The 20860-nt window shown below is 46.2% G+C and overlaps 1 protein-coding gene across 2 annotated transcripts in view; it reads left to right on the forward strand.

Annotated features, from left to right (window-relative positions):
* LOC110537002 (ADP-ribosylation factor-like protein 15) overlaps nt 1-20860 on the forward strand; it is a 73076-nt gene that overhangs the window by 29244 nt on the left and 22972 nt on the right. For both annotated transcript variants that reach the window (XM_021622697.3, XM_090191768.1), the window contains exon 4: nt 10138-10346. In XM_021622697.3, the coding sequence (XP_021478372.1) occupies nt 10138-10346 (209 nt within the window). The remainder of the gene's footprint in view (nt 1-10137; nt 10347-20860) is intronic.

Raw genomic sequence — 20860 nt, forward strand, 5'->3', positions numbered from 1 at the left:
TTTTAGTTCCATATATCGGGTAGGGGGTTGTCTTTTTAGTTCCATATATCGGGTAGGGGGTTGTCTTTTTAGTTCCATATATCGGGGGGGGGGTTGTCTTTTTAGTTCCATATATCGGGTAGGGGGTTGTCTTTTTAGTTCCATATATCGGGGGGGGGGGGGTTGTCTTTTTAGTTCCACATATCGAGGGGGGGGGGGTTGTCTTTTTAGTTCCACATATCGGGGGGGGGGGGCTGTTCTGTCTTTTTAGTTCCATATATCGGGTAGGGGGTTGTCTTTTTAGTTCCATGTATCGGGGGGGGGGGTTGTCTTTTTAGTTCCACATATCGGGTAGGGGGTTGTCTTTTTAGTTCCATATATCGGGTAGGGGGCTGTCTTTTTAGTTCCATATATCGGGTAGGGGGTTGTCTTTTTAGTTCCATATATCGGGTAGGGGGTTGTCTTTTTAGTTCCATATATCGGGTAGGGGGTTGTCTTTTTAGTTCCATATATCGGGGGGGGGGTTGTCTTTTTAGTTCCACATATCGAGGGAGGTGGGGGTTGTCTTTTTAGTTCCACATATCGGGGGGGGGGGGGGGGGGGGCTGTTCTGTCTTTTTAGTTCCATATATCGGGTAGGGGGTTGTCTTTTTAGTTCCATATATCGGGGGGGGGGTTGTCTTTTTAGTTCCACATATCGGGTAGGGGGTTGTCTTTTTAGTTCCATATATCGGGTAGGGGGTTGTCTTTTTAGTTCCATATATCGGGTAGGGGGTTGTCTTTTTAGTTCCATATATCGGGGGGGGGGGTTGTCTTTTTAGTTCCATATATCGGGTAGGGGGTTGTCTTTTTAGTTCCATATATCGGGGGGGGGGGGGTTGTCTTTTTAGTTCCACATATCGAGGGGGGGGGGTTGTCTTTTTAGTTCCACATATCGGGGGGGGGGGGGCTGTTCTGTCTTTTTAGTTCCATATATCGGGTAGGGGGTTGTCTTTTTAGTTCCATGTATCGGGGGGGGGGGTTGTCTTTTTAGTTCCACATATCGGGTAGGGGGTTGTCTTTTTAGTTCCATATATCGGGTAGGGGGCTGTCTTTTTAGTTCCATATATCGGGTAGGGGGTTGTCTTTTTAGTTCCATATATCGGGTAGGGGGTTGTCTTTTTAGTTCCATATATCGGGTAGGGGGCTGTCTTTTTAGTTCCATATATCGGGTAGGGGGTTGTCTTTTTAGTTCCATATATCGGGTAGGGGGTTGTCTTTTTAGTTCCATATATCGGGGGGGGGGGGGGTTGTCTTTTTAGTTCCATATATCGGGGGGGGGGGGGGTGTTCTGTCTTTTTAGTTCCATATATCGGGTAGGGGGTTGTCTTTTTAGTTCCATATATCGGGTAGGGGGTTGTCTTTTTAGTTCCATATATCGGGGGGGGGGGTTGTCTTTTTAGTTCCATATATCGGGTAGGGGGTTGTCTTTTTAGTTCCATATATCGGGGGGGGGGTTGTCTTTTTAGTTCCACATATCGAGGGGGGGGGGGTTGTCTTTTTAGTTCCACATATCGGGGGGGGGGGGGTTGTTCTGTCTTTTTAGTTCCATATATCGGGTAGGGGGTTGTCTTTTTAGTTCCATGTATCGGGGGGGGGGGTTGTCTTTTTAGTTCCACATATCGGGTAGGGGGTTGTCTTTTTAGTTCCATATATCGGGTAGGGGGCTGTCTTTTTAGTTCCATATATCGGGTAGGGGGTTGTCTTTTTAGTTCCATATATCGGGTAGGGGGTTGTCTTTTTAGTTCCATATATCGGGTAGGGGGCTGTCTTTTTAGTTCCATATATCGGGTAGGGGGTTGTCTTTTTAGTTCCATATATCGGGTAGGGGGTTGTCTTTTTAGTTCCATATATCGGGGGGGGGGGGGGTTGTCTTTTTAGTTCCATATATCGGGGGGGGGGGGGGGGTGGTCTGTCTTTTTAGTTCCATATATCGGGTAGGGGGTTGTCTTTTTAGTTCCATATATCGGGTAGGGGGTTGTCTTTTTAGTTCCATATATCGGGGGGGGGGTTGTCTTTTTAGTTCCATATATCGGGTAGGGGGTTGTCTTTTTAGTTCCATATATCGGGGGGGGGGGGGTTGTCTTTTTAGTTCCACATATCGAGGGGGGGGGGGTTGTCTTTTTAGTTCCACATATCGGGGGGGGGGGGCTGTTCTGTCTTTTTAGTTCCATATATCGGGTAGGGGGTTGTCTTTTTAGTTCCATGTATCGGGGGGGGGGGTTGTCTTTTTAGTTCCACATATCGGGTAGGGGGTTGTCTTTTTAGTTCCATATATCGGGTAGGGGGCTGTCTTTTTAGTTCCATATATCGGGTAGGGGGTTGTCTTTTTAGTTCCATATATCGGGTAGGGGGTTGTCTTTTTAGTTCCATATATCGGGTAGGGGGCTGTCTTTTTAGTTCCATATATCGGGTAGGGGGTTGTCTTTTTAGTTCCATATATCGGGTAGGGGGTTGTCTTTTTAGTTCCATATATCAGGTAGGGGGTTGTCTTTTTAGTTCCGTCACTAAATAATGAATAATTTGGTGTCTCTGGGAGTTAGGGAGACAGGACTGTGTTGTTTGAATCTGAAATGGGAGATGTTTGCAGGTCACCAGGTCATGCAGCACTGGTAATGTTTCTGTTTGGCTCTCTGTCTTTATCTCCCTGACAGTAGTCGTGTCTGTCTGCTAGGGATTGTATTGTTTTTGGTTCGTCTGGCTGAGATGTTTTTGGTTGGTCTCTGAGATGTTTTCGGTCTGTTCGTGGCTTTAGGAGAGATGATATGGGAGTTCAAAGCAGAGGGATTCCTCACAGCTTGTTTCCCGTCAGTGGGATGATGACATCATGCTGTGTGTGATCTGTCAGTCTGTGGCTGTTTCTCTATTTAATATTTGCTAAATTCCTCACATCATCTCTCCACGCACACCTCTTTCCCCAAAAGAAGGTCCGAGGGGGGGACCTTCTCCAATACAGTTGACAAGGAGTTGAGTAAACAGGATGTGAGGAATTGTGTAAAGATAAATTGTGATAGACAATACCTGAAAGACCCTATCTACCAGGTCGGTGGATCGCACCAGGGAAGGAGTTCTCAGCTCTGATGATCTAGTGTAGAACTGCCTGATGATCTGGCATGACCTGATGCTCTACTGTAGACCTGATGCTCTACTGTAGACCTGATGCTCTAGTGCAGACCATACCAGTGTTTGTGTCCCACATGGTACCCTATTCCCATCAGGCTCTGGTAAAAAAAAGAAGTAGTGCACTATGTACTGAATAGGGTACCATTTGGGACACTGCCAGCCAGCCGGTCGGCGTGTAGCAGCCAGCCAGCCGGTCGGCGTGTAGCAGCCAGCCAGCCGGTCGGCGTGTAGCAGCCAGCCAGCCAGCCGGTCGGCGTGTAGCAGCCAGCCAGCCAGCCAGTCGGCGTGTAGCAGCCAGCCAGCCAGCCAGTCGGCGTGTAGCAGCCAGCCAGCCAGTCGGCGTGTAGCAGCCAGCCAGCCAGCCAGTCGGCGTGTAGCAGCCAGCCAGCCAGCCAGTCGGCGTGTAGCAGCCAGCCAGCCAGTCGGCGTGTAGCAGCCAGCCAGCCAGTCAGTCGGCGTGTAGCAGCCAGCCAGCCAGCCAGTCAGTCGGCGTGTAGCAGCCAGCCAGCCAGCCAGTCAGTCGGCGTGTAGCAGCCAGCCAGCCAGTCAGTCGGCGTGTAGCAGCCAGCCAGCCAGTCAGTCGGCGTGTAGCAGCCAGCCAGCCAGTCAGTCGGCGTGTAGCAGCCAGCCAGCCAGCCAGTCAGTCGGCGTGTAGCAGCCAGCCAGCCAGCCAGTCAGTTGGCGTGTAGCAGCCAGCCAGCCAGTCGGCGTGTAGCAGCCAGCCAGCCAGCCAGCCAGTCAGTCGGCGTGTAGCAGCCAGCCAGGCAGTCAGTCGGCGTGTAGCAGCCAGCCAGCCAGCCAGTCGGCGTGTAGCAGCCAGCCAGCCAGTCAGTCGGCGTGTAGCAGCCAGCCAGCCAGTCAGTCGGCGGGTAGCAGCCAGACATCCAGTCGGTGGGTATTAGCCATCCAGTCAGTGGGTATTAGCCAGCAATCCAGTCAGTGGGTAGCAGCCAGCCAGTGGGTAGCAGCCAGCCAGCCAGCCAGTGGGTAGCAGCCAGCCAGCCAGCCAGCCGGTGGGTAGCAGCCAGCCAGCCAGCCAGCCAGTGGGTAGCGGCCAGCCAGCCAGCCAGTGGGTAGCGGCCAGCCAGCGAGTGGGTAGCGGCCAGTCAGTCAGCCAGCCAGCCAGTGGGTAGCAGTCAGTGGGTAGCAGCCAGCCAGTCAGTGGGTAGCAGCTAGTCAGAGGGTAGCAGCAAGTAGGTAGCAGCCAGCCAGCCAGTCAGTGGGTAGCAGCCAGCCAGCCAGTCAGTGGGTTGCAGCCAGCCAGCCAGCCAGCCAGTGGGTACCAGCCAGTCAGTCAGCGGGTAGCAGCCAGCTAGTCAGTGGGTAGCAGCCAGCCAGTCAGTCTGCGTGTAGCGGGTAGCAGCCAGCCAGTCAGTCTGCGTGTAGCAGCCAGCCAGCCAGCCAGCCAGTCGGCATGTAGCGGGTAGCAGCCAGCCAGCCAGTCAGAGGGTAGCAGCCAGCCAGCCAGCCAGTGGGTAGCAGTCAGCGGGTAGCAGCCAGCCAGTCAGTGGGTAGCAGCCAGCCAGACAGCCAGTCAGTCAGTGGGTAGCAGCCAGTCAGTCAGTGGGTAGCGGCCAGCCAGTCAGTCAGTGGGTAGCGGCCAGTCAGTCAGTGGGTAGCAGCCAGCCAGCCAGTCAGAGGGTAGCAGCCAGCCAGCCAGCCAGTGGGTAGCAGTCAGCGGGTAGCAGCCAGCCAGTCAGTGGGTAGCAGCCAGCCAGCCAGCCAGTCAGTGGGTAGCAGCCAGCCAGCTAGTCAGAGGGTAGCAGCCAGTAGGTAGCAGCCAGCCAGCCAGTCAGTGGGTAGCAGCCAGCCAGTCAGTGGGTAGCAGCCAGTCAGTCAGTCATTCAATGGGTAGCAGCCAGCCAGTCGGCGTGTAGTGGGTAGCAGCCAGCCAGCCGGCGTGTAGTGGGTAGCAGCCAGCCAGCCAGCCAGTCAGTCAGTCAGTCGGTTGGTAGCAGTCAGTCAGTCGGTTGGTAGCAGCCAGTCAGTCAGTCGGTTGGTAGCAGCCAGTCAGTCAGTCGGTTGGTAGCAGCCAGTCAGTCAGTCGGTTGTTAGCAGCCAGCCAGTCAGTTGGTGGGTAGGAGACAGCCAGTCAGTCAGTGGGTACCAGTCAGCGGGTAGCAGCCAGCCAGTCAGTGGGTGGCTCAGGCATCTGAAAATACTAATCTCACACCATGCATGATGTCATACCATTTGTGGAAAATGTGGTTTCTGTTATCGTCACACGTGATTGTAATGCAATATGTTTTCTGGTAAACTGGCTTGTAGTCATGTTTTCTGTTCGTCTAAAGTTACATATATACACTGAGTGGACAAAACACCTGATCTGTCCTTGACATACAGTTGAAGTTAGAAGATTACATACACCTTATCCAAATACATTTAAACTCTGTTTTTCACCATTCATGACATTTAATCCTAGTAAAACGTCCCTGTCTTAGGTCAGTCAGGATCACTACTTTATTTTAATAATGTGAAATGTCAGAATAATAGTAGACAATAGTAGACATCACATTCCCAGTGGGTCAGAAGTTTACATACACTCAATTAGTATTTGGTAGCATTGCGTTTAAATTGTTTAACTTGGGTCAAACGTTTCAGGTAGCCTTCCACAAGCCTCCCACAATAAGTTGGTTGAATTTTGGCCCATTCCTCCTGACAGAGCTGGTGTAACGGAGTCAGGTTTGTAGGCCTCCTTGCTCGCACACGCTTTTTCAGTTCTGCCCACAAATTGTCTATAGGATTGAGGTCAGGGCTTTGTGATGGCCACTCCAATACTTTGACTTTGTTGTCCTTAAGCCATTTTGCCACAACTTTGGAAGTTTGCTTGGGGTCATTGTCCATTTGGAAGATCCATTTGCGACCAAACTTTAACTTCCTGACTGATGTCTTGAGATGTTGCTTCAATATATCCACCTAATTTTCCTACCTCATGATGCCATCTATTTTGTGAAGTGCACCAGTCCCTCCTGCTGCAAAGCACCCCCACAACATGATGCTGCCACCCCCGTGCTTCATGGTTGGGATGGTTTCTGCTGCTTCTTCGACTAGATGTTGGAACATTGCTGCAGGGACTTGCTTCCATTCAGCCAGAAGAGCATTAGGGAGGTCGGGAACTGATGTTGGACGATTAGGCCTGGCTCGCAGTCGGCATTCCAATTTATTCCAAAGGTGATCGATGGAGTTGAGGTTAGGGCTCTTTGCAGGCCAGTCAAGTTCTTCCACACCGATATCGACAAACCATTTCTGTCTGGACCTCGCTTTGTGCAAGGGGGCATTGTCATGATGAAACTGCAAAGGGCCTTCCCCAAACTGTTGCCACAAAGTTGGAAGCACAGTATCATCTAGAATTTCATTGTATCCTGTAATATTAAAATGTCCCTTAACTAGGACTAAGGGGCCTAGCCCGGTGTTTCCACTTCACAATAACAGCACTTACAGTTGACCGGGGCAGTTCAAGCAGGGAAAATATTTGACGAACTGACTATGACAGTGCCACGTTGAAAGTCACTCTCTTCAGTAAGGCCATTCTCCTGTCAATGTTCTATGGGGATTGCATGGCTGTGTGCTCGATTTTATACATGTCAGCAACGGGTGTGACTGAAATAGCCAAATCCACTAATTTGAAGTGGTGTCCACATAGTTTTGTACATACGAACAGTACCAGTCAAAAGTTTAGACACACCTACTCATTCAAAGGTTTTTCTGTACTTTTACTGTTTTCTACATTGTAGAATAATAGTGAAGACATCAACACTATGAAATAACATATGGAATCATGTAATAACCAAAAAAGTGTTAAACAAATCAAAATATATTTTAGATTCTTCAATGTAGCCACCTTTTGCCATGATGACAGTTTTGCACACTCTTGGCATTCTCTCAACTAGCTTCACCTGGAATGTTTTTCCAAAAGTTTTGAAGGAGTTCCCACATATGCTGAGCACTTGTTAACAGCTTTTCCTTCACTCTGCAGTCCAACTCAACCATTGGGTTGAGGTCGGGTGATTGTGGAGTCCAGGTCATCTGATGCAGCACTCCATCACTCTCCTTCTTGGTCAAATAGCCCTTACACAGCCTGGAGGTGTTGGGTCATTGTCTTTTTGAAAATTATAGTCCCACTAAGCACAAACCAGATGGGATGGAGTCTAACTACAGAATGCTGTGGTAGCCATGCTGTTTAAGTGTGCCTTGAATTCTAAATAAATCACAGACAGTGTCAAAAGCAAAGCAACCCCACACCGTGTGACGGTGTGGGGTTGCTTTGCTTTTGACACTCCTTGCTTCACGGTGGGAACCACACATGCAGAGATCATCTGTTCACTTACTCTGCATCTCACAAAGACATGCCGGTTGGAACCAAAAATTTGGGCTAATAAGACCTAAGGACATATTTCCACATAATATTCCACCTAATATTCATTGCTCGTCTCTTCTTCTTATTCGTGTCCTTTTAGTAGTGGTTTCTTTGCAGCAATTCGACCGTGAAGGCTTGCTTCACGCAGTCTCCTCTGTACAGTTAATGTTGAGATGTGTCTGTTACTTTAAGCATTTATTTGGGCTTCAATTTCGGAGACTGGTAACTCCAATTAACTTTTCCTGTGGTGGTCCTCATGAGTGCCAGTTTCATCATAGCGCTTGATGGTTTTTGCAGCTCACTTGAAGAAACTTTAAAAGTTTTTGAAATATTCCATATTGACTGACCTTCATGTCTTAAAGTAATGATGGACTGTCATTTCTCTTTGCTTATTTCAGCTGTTCTTGCCATAATATGGACTTGGTCTTTTACCAAATAGTGCTATGTTCTGTATACCACCCCTACCTTGTTACAATACAACTGATTGGATCAAATGCATTAAAAAGGAAAGAAATTCCACAAATCAACTTTTTAGAAGGCACACCTGTTAATTGAAATGTATTCCAGGTGACTACCTCATGCAGCTAGTTGAGAGAATGCCAAGAGTGTGCAAAGCTGTCAAGGCAACGGGTGGCTACTTTGAAAAATAAAATATATATTTGGTTTGTTTAACTTTCTTTTGGTTACTCCTTGATTCCATATGTATTATTTCATAGTTTTGATGTCTTCACTATTATTCTACAATGTAAAAAAGAAAGAAAAACCCTGGAATGAGTAGGTGTGTCCAAACTGGAACTGTATGTACATACCTCTGTGTATATATATAGAGAGAGGGAGATGAACACACACAATAGCCAGTGGTCTTATGAGTGTAGGGGAGCCTTGCTGATGTCCTAATAGCCTGTAAAAGACCCCTCAGCAAGATTATGTTTGAACATTGGTTTCAACATTGTTTCTCAGGCCACGGTAGTGATGGATAGCCAAGCTCTTATGCTTGGCAGATTTTTCAGCATCTGTTCTTGAGCAATAGATTCATCTTGATAATACGGTCTAGTTAAGACTTAACTTCCTACCCCTCCTCTAACCCCGATTCCCCCCACACAATTATTTGAGGTGTTTTGATACGTAATAGTTCATCTGTAAGCTGTTTCAGCTCATACTCCCACGCAATATTACTCAATTTCTTGAGCAGGCATAATGGTCAAGTTGGGGGATGGAGTTTTTAATGGATTCTCAGAGTAGTAGGCTAATCGTCTGTAAACACTTGTAATGAGGGGCGGAATCAGCCATAAACATGCCTGGATCGTATTCCTTAGGGCAAAATGTTTTAAAGTGCTTTGCAATGGAACATTAAAACAAGTGTTTCTTGTTGGACAAGTCCAGGTAGCCCCTCCCTGTTTGTCTGTTTTCCTCCGTTTGATTCCCTAATGAATAACACCCTAATGAGAGATGACGGTGGGCGTGGTTAAATTACAGTCCGGTCCACTTTTCCTATAGCCCCAGAGATGGAAGAGTTAAACCATGGCCTCTTTCTCTTTTAGATTTCAGAAAAATAAGTGGTTGTTTTTCCAGCCACACTCAGTGAGAGTAATTTAACAATGCGAGTCCTGATAATGGACCTTATTCCTACGACGTTGTGGTTCTATTCCCCCTCTCTGTCACTCACTCTAACCAAAGCCATGCCCTGCCTGGTGAGTCTTTTGTACCCCCAAATTGTTGTGCAGAAAAGGAACCATATGTTCATTGTAAAAGAAAGTTCATTTGAACTGTGCTGTAGAGTGGCTCTCATAGGGAACTGCTTTAATGTGCTCTGAGTTGTTTCTCCTTTAAAGATAATCTTTGTGTGCGTCCCAAATTGCACCCTATTCCCCTTTTTATAGTGCACTACTTTTGACCCAGGATGCGATAGGGGTCTGGCCAAAAGTAGTGCACTATACAGGGTATAGTGTTCCATTTGGGATGCAGACTTCTTTTTTGTGTTGAACACACTTCATTTAGACAGACATGTAATTTCCCCACCGGCCCCCAGCGCAACAGAGCAGGAGGCTAAAAGTTGGCAGTCCCGAGGTCTTAAAAACACAATGCGCTATCCACAAAGATCTTATGAAAGGAGGGTAGAAACATTTGGAAAATGTTCTCCAGACGTATTCCAATTGAAACGATGTTGAAATTCATAGCATTTTTCCCCTTTTCTTGCTGGAGGTCCCTGTCGTTCATAGGTATCCATTTTATTTGCTGGATTATCAACCTACAATTGAATTATGTAGAACGAGCCTCTTGAAGCTAACAGTTAAAAACCAGTTTGGTTGTGACTGGCACTAAGAGTATTCTAATAGCTTGTGACAGTGTGTTATAATTTGAAATCATACTGGAGCCAGTGCCAAGAGAGCATGTGTGTGTTTTCATATTATGTGTGTGCTTGTCTGTGGATAGCATGTGTGGGGGCCTGTCTATCAATTGAAGGAGCTGATTTAATTGAGGTATTTGAACTGGTGGTACTACTAATTGTGTGGGGTGTCAGTGTGCATATGTGTGTGTGTGTGTGTGTGTGTGTGTGCGTGCGTGCGTGCGTACGTTTGTGTGTGTGTGTGAGCATCCATCCCTGTGCTCATGCATACAGCCGTCTGTCTTTTTCTCCAGGAGCAGACTCGATAAAGAAGTACTGGTCGCGGTACTACCAGGGTTCCCAGGGAGTGGTGTTCATCCTGGACAGCGCCTCCACAGACGAGGACCTGGAGTTGGCCCGCACTGAGCTCCACTCTGCACTGCAGCACCCCCAGCTCTGCACCCTGCCCTTCCTCATACTGGCCAACCACCAGGACAAACCTGCCGCTCGCACTACACAGGAGGTAGGCCAACCGCACACACACACATACTAGTGATGCGTGGGTAGACTCACATTTTTTATCCACTAGGCTACCTGCCGCCCCTGGCACTAATGTGCGGTTATATCCGCTGTGCAGATGAAGGGCGGGCAGGTTGAATAAAGACAACCAATGCATAACAAATCCATGTGCAATTCATATCGATAGGCTACATTGAGGTTTTTCTTTCATTAATTTTTTTCTGGCATTGGTGTGTTAGCCTAAACTTTAGGTCTTATCTGTACAAGTGCCAAATGTTTTGGGAACAGGGAGGGCCAAAACAGAACAGCCTGATGTTTGGGAAAGATGTTATGTGTGATGATTGAGGCGCTATACAAATTCAACAGTCACAAGACTGTAACTTCAAATATGACAGGTCAAGGAACTGTACTGTTCAGATAGGTTAAATGGAAACTGACATCTGGACTCTGACTGTAGGTCTATAGCCTCTCACATTGCCTTAACATTAACTCCTGCAAAATTAAGCATTTCTTGCAGCAAGATGATACACCAAATGTACATTTGGACTCAAACAGGAGTGGAGAAATATTATTTCTTTCTTTCAGCATGTTGAGAGAAGGCATGCATTCCTTCTCTCAACATAGGGAAGGTAAAATCTTTATCAGCATCATAAATGCTGATTTATATTTCAACCACATAAAATATGCATCCAAGTCGAACTGAAATGTTGTCAAAAACATGTTGGGTTGTTTCACAGATATTAATTCCCTTAGAACTGGTCAAAATTATTTCATTTGTTGCATGGAGTTATTTCATTTTCTACCCGGTCCCTAAATGCTGTGCCAGAGAAGCAGAGATGAAAGAGAACTTTACCGAAGTTAAATAGATTTTCACTGTCACACATACAGTGGGGCAAAAAAGTATTTAGTCAGCCACCAATTGTGCAAGTTCTCCCACTTAAAAAGATGAGAGAGGCCTGTAATTTTCATCATAGGTACACGTCAACTATGACAGACAAAATGAGAAAACAATATCCAGAAAATCACATTGTAGGATTTTTAATGAATTTATTTGAAAATTATGGTGGAAAATAAGTATTTGGTCAATAACAAAAGTTTATGTCAATACTTTGTTATATGCCCTTTGTTGGCAATGACAGAGGCCAAATGTTTTCTGTCTTCACAAGGTTTTCACACACTGTTGCTGGTATTTTGGCCCATTCCTCCATGCAGATCTCCTCTAGAGCAGTGATGTTTTGGGGCTGTTGCTGGGCAACACGGACTTTCAACTCCCTCCAAAGATTTTCTATGGGGTTGAGATCTGGAGACTGGCTGGGCCACTCCAGGACCTTGAAATGCTTCTTACGAAGCCACTCCTTTGTTGCCCGGGCGGTGTGTTTGGGATCATTGTCATGCTGAAAGACCCAGCCACGTTTCATCTTCAATGCCCTTGCTGATGGAAGGAGGTTTTCACTCAAAATCTCACGATACATGGCCCCATTCATTCTTTCCTTTACACGGATCAGTCGTCCTGGTCCCTTTGCAGAAAAACAGCCCCAAAGCATGATGTTTCCACCCCCATGCTTCACAGTATGTATGGTGTTCTTTGGATGCAACTCAGCATTCTTTGTCCTCCAAACACGACGAGTTGAGTTTTTACCAAAAAGTTATATTTTGGGAGAATGTCATACGGTCAGATGAAACCAATCTTCTTCTGGATAATCCAAATGCTCTCTAGCAAACTTCAGACGGGCCTGGACATGTACTGGCTTAAGCAGGGGGGCACGTCTGGCACTGCAGGATTTGAGTCCCTGTCGGCGTAGTGTGTTTTTGATGGTAGACTTTGTTACTTTGGTCCCAGCTCTCTGCAGGTTATTCACTAGGTCCCCCCGTGTGGTTCTGGCATTTTTGCTCACCGTTCTTGTGATCATTTTGATCCCACGGGGTGAGATCTTGCGTGGAGCCCAGGATCGAGGGAGATTATCAGTGGTCTTGTATGTCTTCCATTTTCTAATAATTGCTCCCACAGTTGATTTCGTCAAACCAAGCTGCTTACCTATTGCAGATTCAGTCTTCCCAGCCTGGTGCAGGTCTACAATTTTGTTTCTGGTGTCCTTTGACAGTTCTTTGGTCTTAGCCATAGTGGAGTTTGGAGTGTGACTGTTTGAGGTTGTGGACAGGTGTCTTTTATACTGATAACAAGTTCAAACAGGTGCCATTAATATAGGTAACAAGTGGAGGACAGAGGAGCCTCTTAAAAAAGAAGTTACAGGTCTGTGATAGCCAGAAATCTTGCTTGTTTGTAGGTGACCAAAATACTTATTTTCCACCATAATTTGCAAATAAATTCATAAAAAATCCTACAATGTGATTTTCTGGAATTTTTTTTCTCATTTTGTCTGTCATAGTTGAAGTGTACCTATGATGAAAATTACAGGCCTCTCTCATCTTTTTAAGTGGGGGAACATGCACAATTTGTGGCTGACTAAATACTTTTTTGCCCCACTGTATATAGCGGGGCGGTTGCGGATGGGTTGTTGACAATTGCCGGCGGGTGAACAGTTGACCCGTGCAACACACACACACCTGCTGCACACTCCGTACGGGAGATAATAAACAATGATGGCTATAAATGCTATAGATTATGGCATAATACTTGTAATAGAATGTATATCTATGGCAAACGATAGACTAGTGTCCTGTCCAGGGAGTGTACTTGTACATCAAGCTACCTCATGCTACAGAAACAGGAGATAGGCTTCTGCCCTATGGGCTGTTCTGTCTCAGACAAGGCAATTTATGGTAACAACACAACACTGACATTCAAACTAACACCAACCCTGGGCCTGGGGATGTAGCTTCACACCCAAGTAGACCAATTATGGTAACATAACACTCAGACACTGGCCTCTTTACGCACATCCTTTCCCAGCTTTTGAGTCCAAATCGACAAGGAATGCTGAACACCATGTCCAGCAGGCTAAATTATACACATGAAGTCTCAATTATGTTTTTTTTGGTTGAGTCACGTAACCAGATTGCAATCAGGTAAAGACGTCTTCCCCATACAACCAGTACACAACCTGCCTATGGGGTGATGAAAGACACAATAATGACAACGTCATTCCAACCAGTTCTGCCTGCTGGGTAAAGGCCAATAGACAGACACCATTTAGAGCACTAACATACCCGACCTGCACTCTGTTTGAGAAGAACTTCTATAACCAAATTGCAATCAGATGAAGACAATCTAATCATACAATCGGTATAGGTCACCCTGACCATGAGGTCACCTTGACCATGAGGTCACCCTGACCATGAAGCCATCCCTATCGCAGCGGATCAGACTCGTCATGGATACCACACCAGATTTATTTTAAGGTTAGCCGTGCTCATGCAAACTAAACCTATTGAAGCAGCTGTCTGTTAACCTGCCTATTTTAAACAGCCGATAAATTCTAATTGCATTAGAACCTCGGCTGCGGCCAGGACCTGGCTTTGTGGGCTTGTAGCTACGTGTTTGTTTGCAAACACTCCTGTATGTGAAACCTGTGTAGTCCATTTATAACAAGAGTCGTAATGGATTTGCATCAAACCACTTCCTTTCTGACTCACACTCTCTCCTACCTTTGCTGTCTCCTCTTCACCATCCTTTCCCAATACCCCTCCCCCCCCTCATATTGACCTGAGCTAAAAACTAATCTAAACAAACCAACAAAAGTTCTGGCCTAAGTTGTAAACAGGATGTACATTCCTTGTTTATATGTCTAGCAGTCATTTCCTGTCTCTCACATGACACCCTATTCCCTATATAGCCCAGTGGGCTCTGGTCTAAAGTAGTGCACTATATAGGGAATAGGGCTCTGGTCTAAAGTAGTGCACTATATAGGGAATCAGATGCCGTTAAGGACATATCTCCTGTCTGTCTCAATCACTCATCTCTCATCTCATTTTGTTTTAATGGATTCACTTTAGCAGCTTTCACTCAAAGGACTGTATTAGACTGGGATGGGAGCATTGTATTCCTGACCTGCAGCCTGTCTCAAACCACTAACCAGACCTGCAGCCTGCCTCAAACCACTAACCTGACCTGCAGCCTGCCTCAAACCCCTAACCTGACCTGCAGCCTGCCTCAAACCACTAACCAGACCTGCAGCCTGCCTCAAACCCCTAACCTGACCTGCAGCCTGCCTCAAACCCCTAACCTGACCTGCAGCCTGTCTGTCTCAAACCCCTAACCTGACCTGCAGCCTGTCTGTCTCAAACCCCTAACCTGACCTGCAGCCTGTCTGTCTCAAACCCCTAACCTGACCTGCAGCCTGTCTGTCTCAAACCCCTAACCTGACCTGCAGCCTGTCTGTCTCAAACCCCTAACCTGACCTGCAGCCTGTCTGTCTCAAACCCCTAACCTGACCTGCAGCCTGCCTCAAACCCCTAACCAGACCTGCAGCCTGTCTCAAAGCACTAACCAGAACTGCAGCCTGCCTCAAAGCACTAACCAGAACTGCAGCCTGTCTCAAAGCACTAACCAGACCTGCAGCCTGCCTCAAACCACTAACCAGACCTGCAGCCTGCCTCAAAGCACTAACCAGACCTGCAGCCTGCCTCAAACCCCTAACCTGACCTGCAGCCTGTCTCAAACCCCTAACCAAACCTGCAGCCTGTCTCAAAGCACTTACCAGACCTGCAGCCTGCCTCAAACCACTAACCAGACCTGCAGCCTGCCTCAAAGCACTAACCAGACCTGCAGCCTGCCTCAAAGCACTAACCAGACCTGCAGCCTGCCTCAAACCACTAACCAGACCTGCAGCCTGCCTCAAAGCACTAACCAGAACTGCAGCCTGCCTCAAAGCACTAACCAGAACTGCAGCCTGTCTCAAAGCACTAACCAGACCTGCAGCCTGCCTCAAACCACTAACCAGACCTGCAGCCTGCCTCAAAGCACTAACCAGACCTGCAGCCTGCCTCAAAGCACTAACCAGACCTGCAGCCTGCCTCAAAGCACTAACCAGAACTGCAGCCTGCCTCAAAGCACTAACCAGAACTGCAGCCTGTCTCAAAGCACTAACCAGACCTGCAGCCTGCCTCAAACCACTAACCAGACCTGCAGCCTGCCTCAAAGCACTAACCAGACCTGCAGCCTGACTGTCTCAAACCCCTAACCAGACCTGCAGCCTGACTGTCTCAAACCCCTAACCAGACCTGCAGCCTGTCTGTTTCAAACCCCTAACCAGACCTGCAGCCTGACTGTCTCAAACCCCTAACCAGAGGGGCAGCCTGACTGTCTCAAACCCCTAACCAGAGGGGTAGCCTGACTGTCTCAAACCCCTAACCAGACCTGCAGCCTGACTGTCTCAAACCCCTAACCAGACCTGCAGCCTGACTGTCTCAAACCCCTAACCAGACCTGCAGCCTAACTGTCTCAAACCCCTAACCATACCTGCAGCCTGACTGTCTCAAACCCCTAACCATACCTGCAGCCTGACTGTCTCAAACCCCTAACCAGACCTGCAGCCTGACTGTCTCAAACCCCTAACCTGACCTGCAGCCTGACTGTCTCAAACCCCTAACCAGAGGTGCAGATGTTTTCTGTCATCTTTAGCACCAGGCTATCTTTAACATGTTCTTTGTCATAATGTACTTTTTCTGAGGTTTGGGTAGAAGTAGATCAAGTTTGAATGAAATGTAGTCTTGTAGTATAGTGTGAGGAGTGTTGAAATTCCTAATGTGTGTGCTTGTGGCACATGTGGACGTGTGTGGTTAAGTGAATGTGTGCACTGCAGTCCACTGTGAAATGGGTCTGTATCAAGCTGGGGCTGTAGAAGGGTCCAGAGTGGAAGAGAAAGCCCAGTGCTCTAATTGACCTGGAGAGTTTCACTCTACCTCCCAATACAGTGTGTGTGTGTGTGTGTGTGTGTGTGTGTGTGTGTGTGTGTGTGTGTGTGTGTGTGTGTGTGTGTGTGTGTGTGTGTGTGTGTGTGTGTAGTATGGGAAAGGGGGATACCTAGTCAGTTGTTCAACTGAAATGTGTCTTCCACATTTAACTCAACCCCTCTGAATCAGAGAGGTACGGGGGGCTGCCTTAATCGACATCCACATCTTCGGCACCCGGGGAACAGTGGGTTAACTGCCTTTCTCAGGGGCAGAACGACAGATTTTTTACCTTGTCTGCTCGGGGATTTGACCTAGCAACCTTCCGGTTACTGGCCCAACGCTCTAACCACTAGGCTACTGTGTGTGTGTCTACACTGTGTGTGTGTGTGTGTGTGTGTGTGTGTGTGTGTGTGTACACTGTGTGTGTGTGTGTGTGTGTACACTGTGTGTGTGTGTACACTGTGTGTGTGTGTACACTGTGTGTGTGTGTATACTCTCTGTGTGTGTATACACTGTGTGCGTCTGTATACACGGTGTATACCCTGTGTGTGTGTGTGTGTACGTACACTGTTGTGTGTGTGTAGACTGTTTATGTATACTGTGTGTGTGTTTACAGTACCAGTCAAGTTTGGACACCTACTCATTCAAGGGGTTTTCTTTATTTTGACTATTTTCTACATTATAGAATAATAGTGAAGACATCAAACTATGAAATAACACATAAGGAATAATATAGTAACCAAAATGGTGTTAAACAAATGAAAATATAGTTTATATTTGAGGTTCTTCAATGTAGCCACCCTTTGCCTTGATGACAGCCTTGCACACTCTTGGAATTATCTCTTGGAATTCTCAACAGCAAGACAAAGGAGCTGATCCACAACGACAGGGCTGTAGTGGAGCAGGTCGAGAGCTTCAAGTTCCTCGGTGTCGACATCACTAAGGAATTATCATGGTCCATACACACCAACACAATCGTGAAGAGGGCATGACAACGCCTCTTCCCCCTGGCAACTTTTTGGCATTCAACTGCAAGGCGCTACAGAGTGCGTACAGCCTAGTACATCACTGGGGCCGAGCTCCGTGCCACTTTGGACCTCTATACCAGGTAATGTCAGAGGAAGGCCCTAAATATTGTCAGACTCCAGCCACCCAAGTCATAGACTGTTCTCTCTGCTACCACACGACAAGCAGTACCGATGCACCAAGTCTGGAACCAACAGGACCCTGAACAGCTTCTACCCCCAAGCAATTTGGCTGCTAAAGAGGTAGTCCGGGAAGCTATTGGTTAGCCTGGCGGTTAAGAGCCTTAGGCCAGTAACTGAAAGGTCGCTGGTTCGAATCCCATACCGACTAGGTGAAAAATCTGTTGATGTGCCCTTGAGCAAGGCACTAAACCCTAATTGCTCCTGTAAGTCACCCTGGATAAGTACATCTGCTAAATAACTCAATTGTAACTAATCTGCACTAACTATTTTGACTCATCACATACACTGCTGTTAATGTTTATTATCTGTCCTGTTGCCTAGTCACTTTATCCCAACCTATATGTACCTATCTACCTCAATTACCTTGTACCTCTGCACAGTGAGACTGGTACCTATATAGCCAAGTTATCCTTACTCATTGTGCATTTATTCCTCGGGTTATTATTTTTTTATATTATTTGACTTTTTTCCTCTCTCTGCATTGTTGGGAAGGGCCCGTAAGTAAGTTGTTTACAAAGCATGTGACAAATTAGATTTGATTTGATAATCAAAGGAAATTGGATGCACCGGAGCTAAATTTGGAGTGTCATAGCATGGGGGTGTGAACACTTATGTGAATTATATTTCAGTTTTTCATTTTCAATACATTTTCAACAATGTCTAAACATGTTTCGACTTCATCATTATGGGGTATTGTGTGTTAATGGTTAAGAAAAAAAATATTTCATCCATTTTTAATTCAGGCTTGTAACACAACAAAATGTGGAATAAGTCAAGGAGTTAGAGGTCGACCGATTATGATTTTTCAACGCCGATACCGATTATTGGATGACCAAAAATTAGCCGATACCGATTTAATAATGACAATTACAACAATACTGAATGAACACTTATTTTAACTTAATATAATACATCAATAAAATCAATTTAGCCTCAAATAAATATTGAAACATGTTCAATTTGGTTTAAATAATGCAAAAACAAAGTGTTGGAGAAGAAAGTAAAAGTACAATATGTGCTATGTAAGAAAGCTAATGTTTAAGTTCCTTGCTCAGAACATGAGAACATATGAAAGCTGGTGGTCCCTTTTAACATGAGTCTTCAATATTCCCAGGTAAGAAGTTTTAGGTTGTAGTTATTATAGGAATTATAGGACTATTTCTCTCTATACCATTTGTATTTCATATACCTTTGACTATTGGATGTTCTTATAGGCACTTTAGTATTGCCAGTGTAACAGTATAGCTTCCGTCCCTCTCCTCGCTCCTACCTGGGCTCGAACCAGGAACACAACGACAACAGCCATCCTCGAAGCAGCGTTACCCATCGCTCCACAAAAGCCGCGGCCCTTGCAGAGCAAGGGGAACAACCACTCCAAGTCTCAGAGCGCGTGACGTTTGAAACACTATTAGCACGCACCCCGCTAACTAGCTAGCCATTTCACATCTGTTACACGAGCCTAATCTCGGGAGTTGATAGGCTCGAAGTCATAAACAGCGCAATGCTTGACGCACAACGAAGAGCTGCTGACAAAATGCACGAAGGTGCTGTTTGAATGAATGCTTACGAGCCAGCTGCAGACTGCTCTATCAAATCATAGACTTCGTTATAACATAGTAACACACAGAAATACGAGCCTTAGGTCATTTAATATGGTCGAATCCGGAAACTATCATCTCGAAAACAAGACGTTTATTCTTTCAGTGAAATACGGAACCATTAGTCTAAATATTCCTGTTACATTGCACAACCGTCAATGTTATATCATAATTAAGTAAAATTCTGGCAAATTAGGCGGCCCAAACTGTTGCATATACCCTGACTCTACGTGCAATGAACGCAAGAGAAGTGACACAATTTCACCTGGTTAATATTGCCTGCTAACCTGGATTTATTTTAGCTAAATATGCAGGTTTAAAAATATATACTTCTGTGTATTGATTTTAAGAAAGACATTGATGTTCATGGTTAGGTACACATTGGAGCAACGATATGCACCGCATCGATTATATACAACGCAGGACACGCTAGATAAACTAGTAATATCACCAACCATGTGTAGTTAACTAGTGATTATGATTGATTTATTTTTTTATAAGATAAGTTTAGTGCTAGCTTACCTTGGCTTACTGCATTCGCGTAACAGGCAGTCTCCTTGTGGAGTGCAATGAGAGGCAGGTGGTTAGAGCGTTGTACTAGTTAACTGTAAGGTTGCAAGATTGAATCCCCTGAGCTGACAAGGTGAAAATCTGTCGTTCTGCCCCTGAACAAGGCAGTTAACCCACTGTTCCTAGGCAGTCATTGAAAATAAGAATGTGTTCTTAACTGACTTGCCTAGTTAAATAAAGGTTAAATAAAGGTGTAAAAACTAAAAATCTGCCAAATCGGTGTCCAAAAATACAGATTTCCGATTGTTATGAAAACTTGAAATCGGCCCTAATTAATCGGCCATTCCGATTAATCGGTCGACCTTTAGTATGAATTCTTTCTGAAGGCACTGTAATTCTCTGAGACATGATGACGAGACAAATGCATGAATGGATATTGTACCGTTTAGTATACGTAAGTCTGTAAATGTATACGCCACACACGCAGCAGTCTAGACAGTACTGGGTGCTACAATGGCAAGGTAGACGTGACACAGGTGGTGGTGGAGACCGTGACAAAAGGAGGCCAGTTCCACCAGACACAGCCCCTTTGTTTGACCTTTCCTGGCGCAGCGTTGTGACCTTTCTCGCAGAATGCTCTCTGCCAGCCTGTTGGGACGGGAGCGCCACACAATGGTGTCTGGATTCCTCTCCCCTCTTTCTCTTACCCTCTCTCTTTCTCTCTTTCATTCTCCCCTCTCTCTTCTCGTTCTCCCTCTTTCCCCCTCTCCCTCTTTCACTCTCGTTCTCCACCCACCCTTGTCCCCCCCTCTCTCATTCTCCCCCCTCTCTCTCGTTCTCTCTCTCGTTCTCCCCCCGTCTCTTGTTCTCCCCTCACTTTTCCCCCCCTCTCTTTCTTTCCTTGTTTGTCTGTGAGACACACATGGCTTTTGCCACCTTTCAAACACATCTTTCAATAAGAGGAGAGAAAATCTACGGCCCACAAAACATCATATAATATGTCTAATTGATCAAGGCCGATGAAGAGCTCTCGTTTCTTTTTAACGATGGATGCTATTCACTTTGAGCACTGTCTTTACACCAATGTTCATCAGATAATGCTGTAGAAGTAACAAATCATTACTCTTAATAATACATGGGATTTAAAGCGCCTTTTCAGGAAACCTAAGACACTGTACAGCAATGGGGGCCAAAGCATTTCCTCTTAGACATACATCTGCAACAGTTTAAGGTTCAAAGGAAATGCTAGTATCTCTGATATTTTGCCACACGTCCAGGTACGAGGGACTAGGTAGAGGGCAGACGATGGCTAGATGGATTGTTATCTGGACGATGTCTTCCTCTGCTAG

Source organism: Oncorhynchus mykiss, chromosome 12 (genome assembly GCF_057628025.1).
Source record: "Oncorhynchus mykiss isolate SJ-2025 chromosome 12, ASM5762802v1, whole genome shotgun sequence".
Lineage (NCBI taxonomy): Eukaryota > Metazoa > Chordata > Actinopteri > Salmoniformes > Salmonidae > Oncorhynchus > Oncorhynchus mykiss.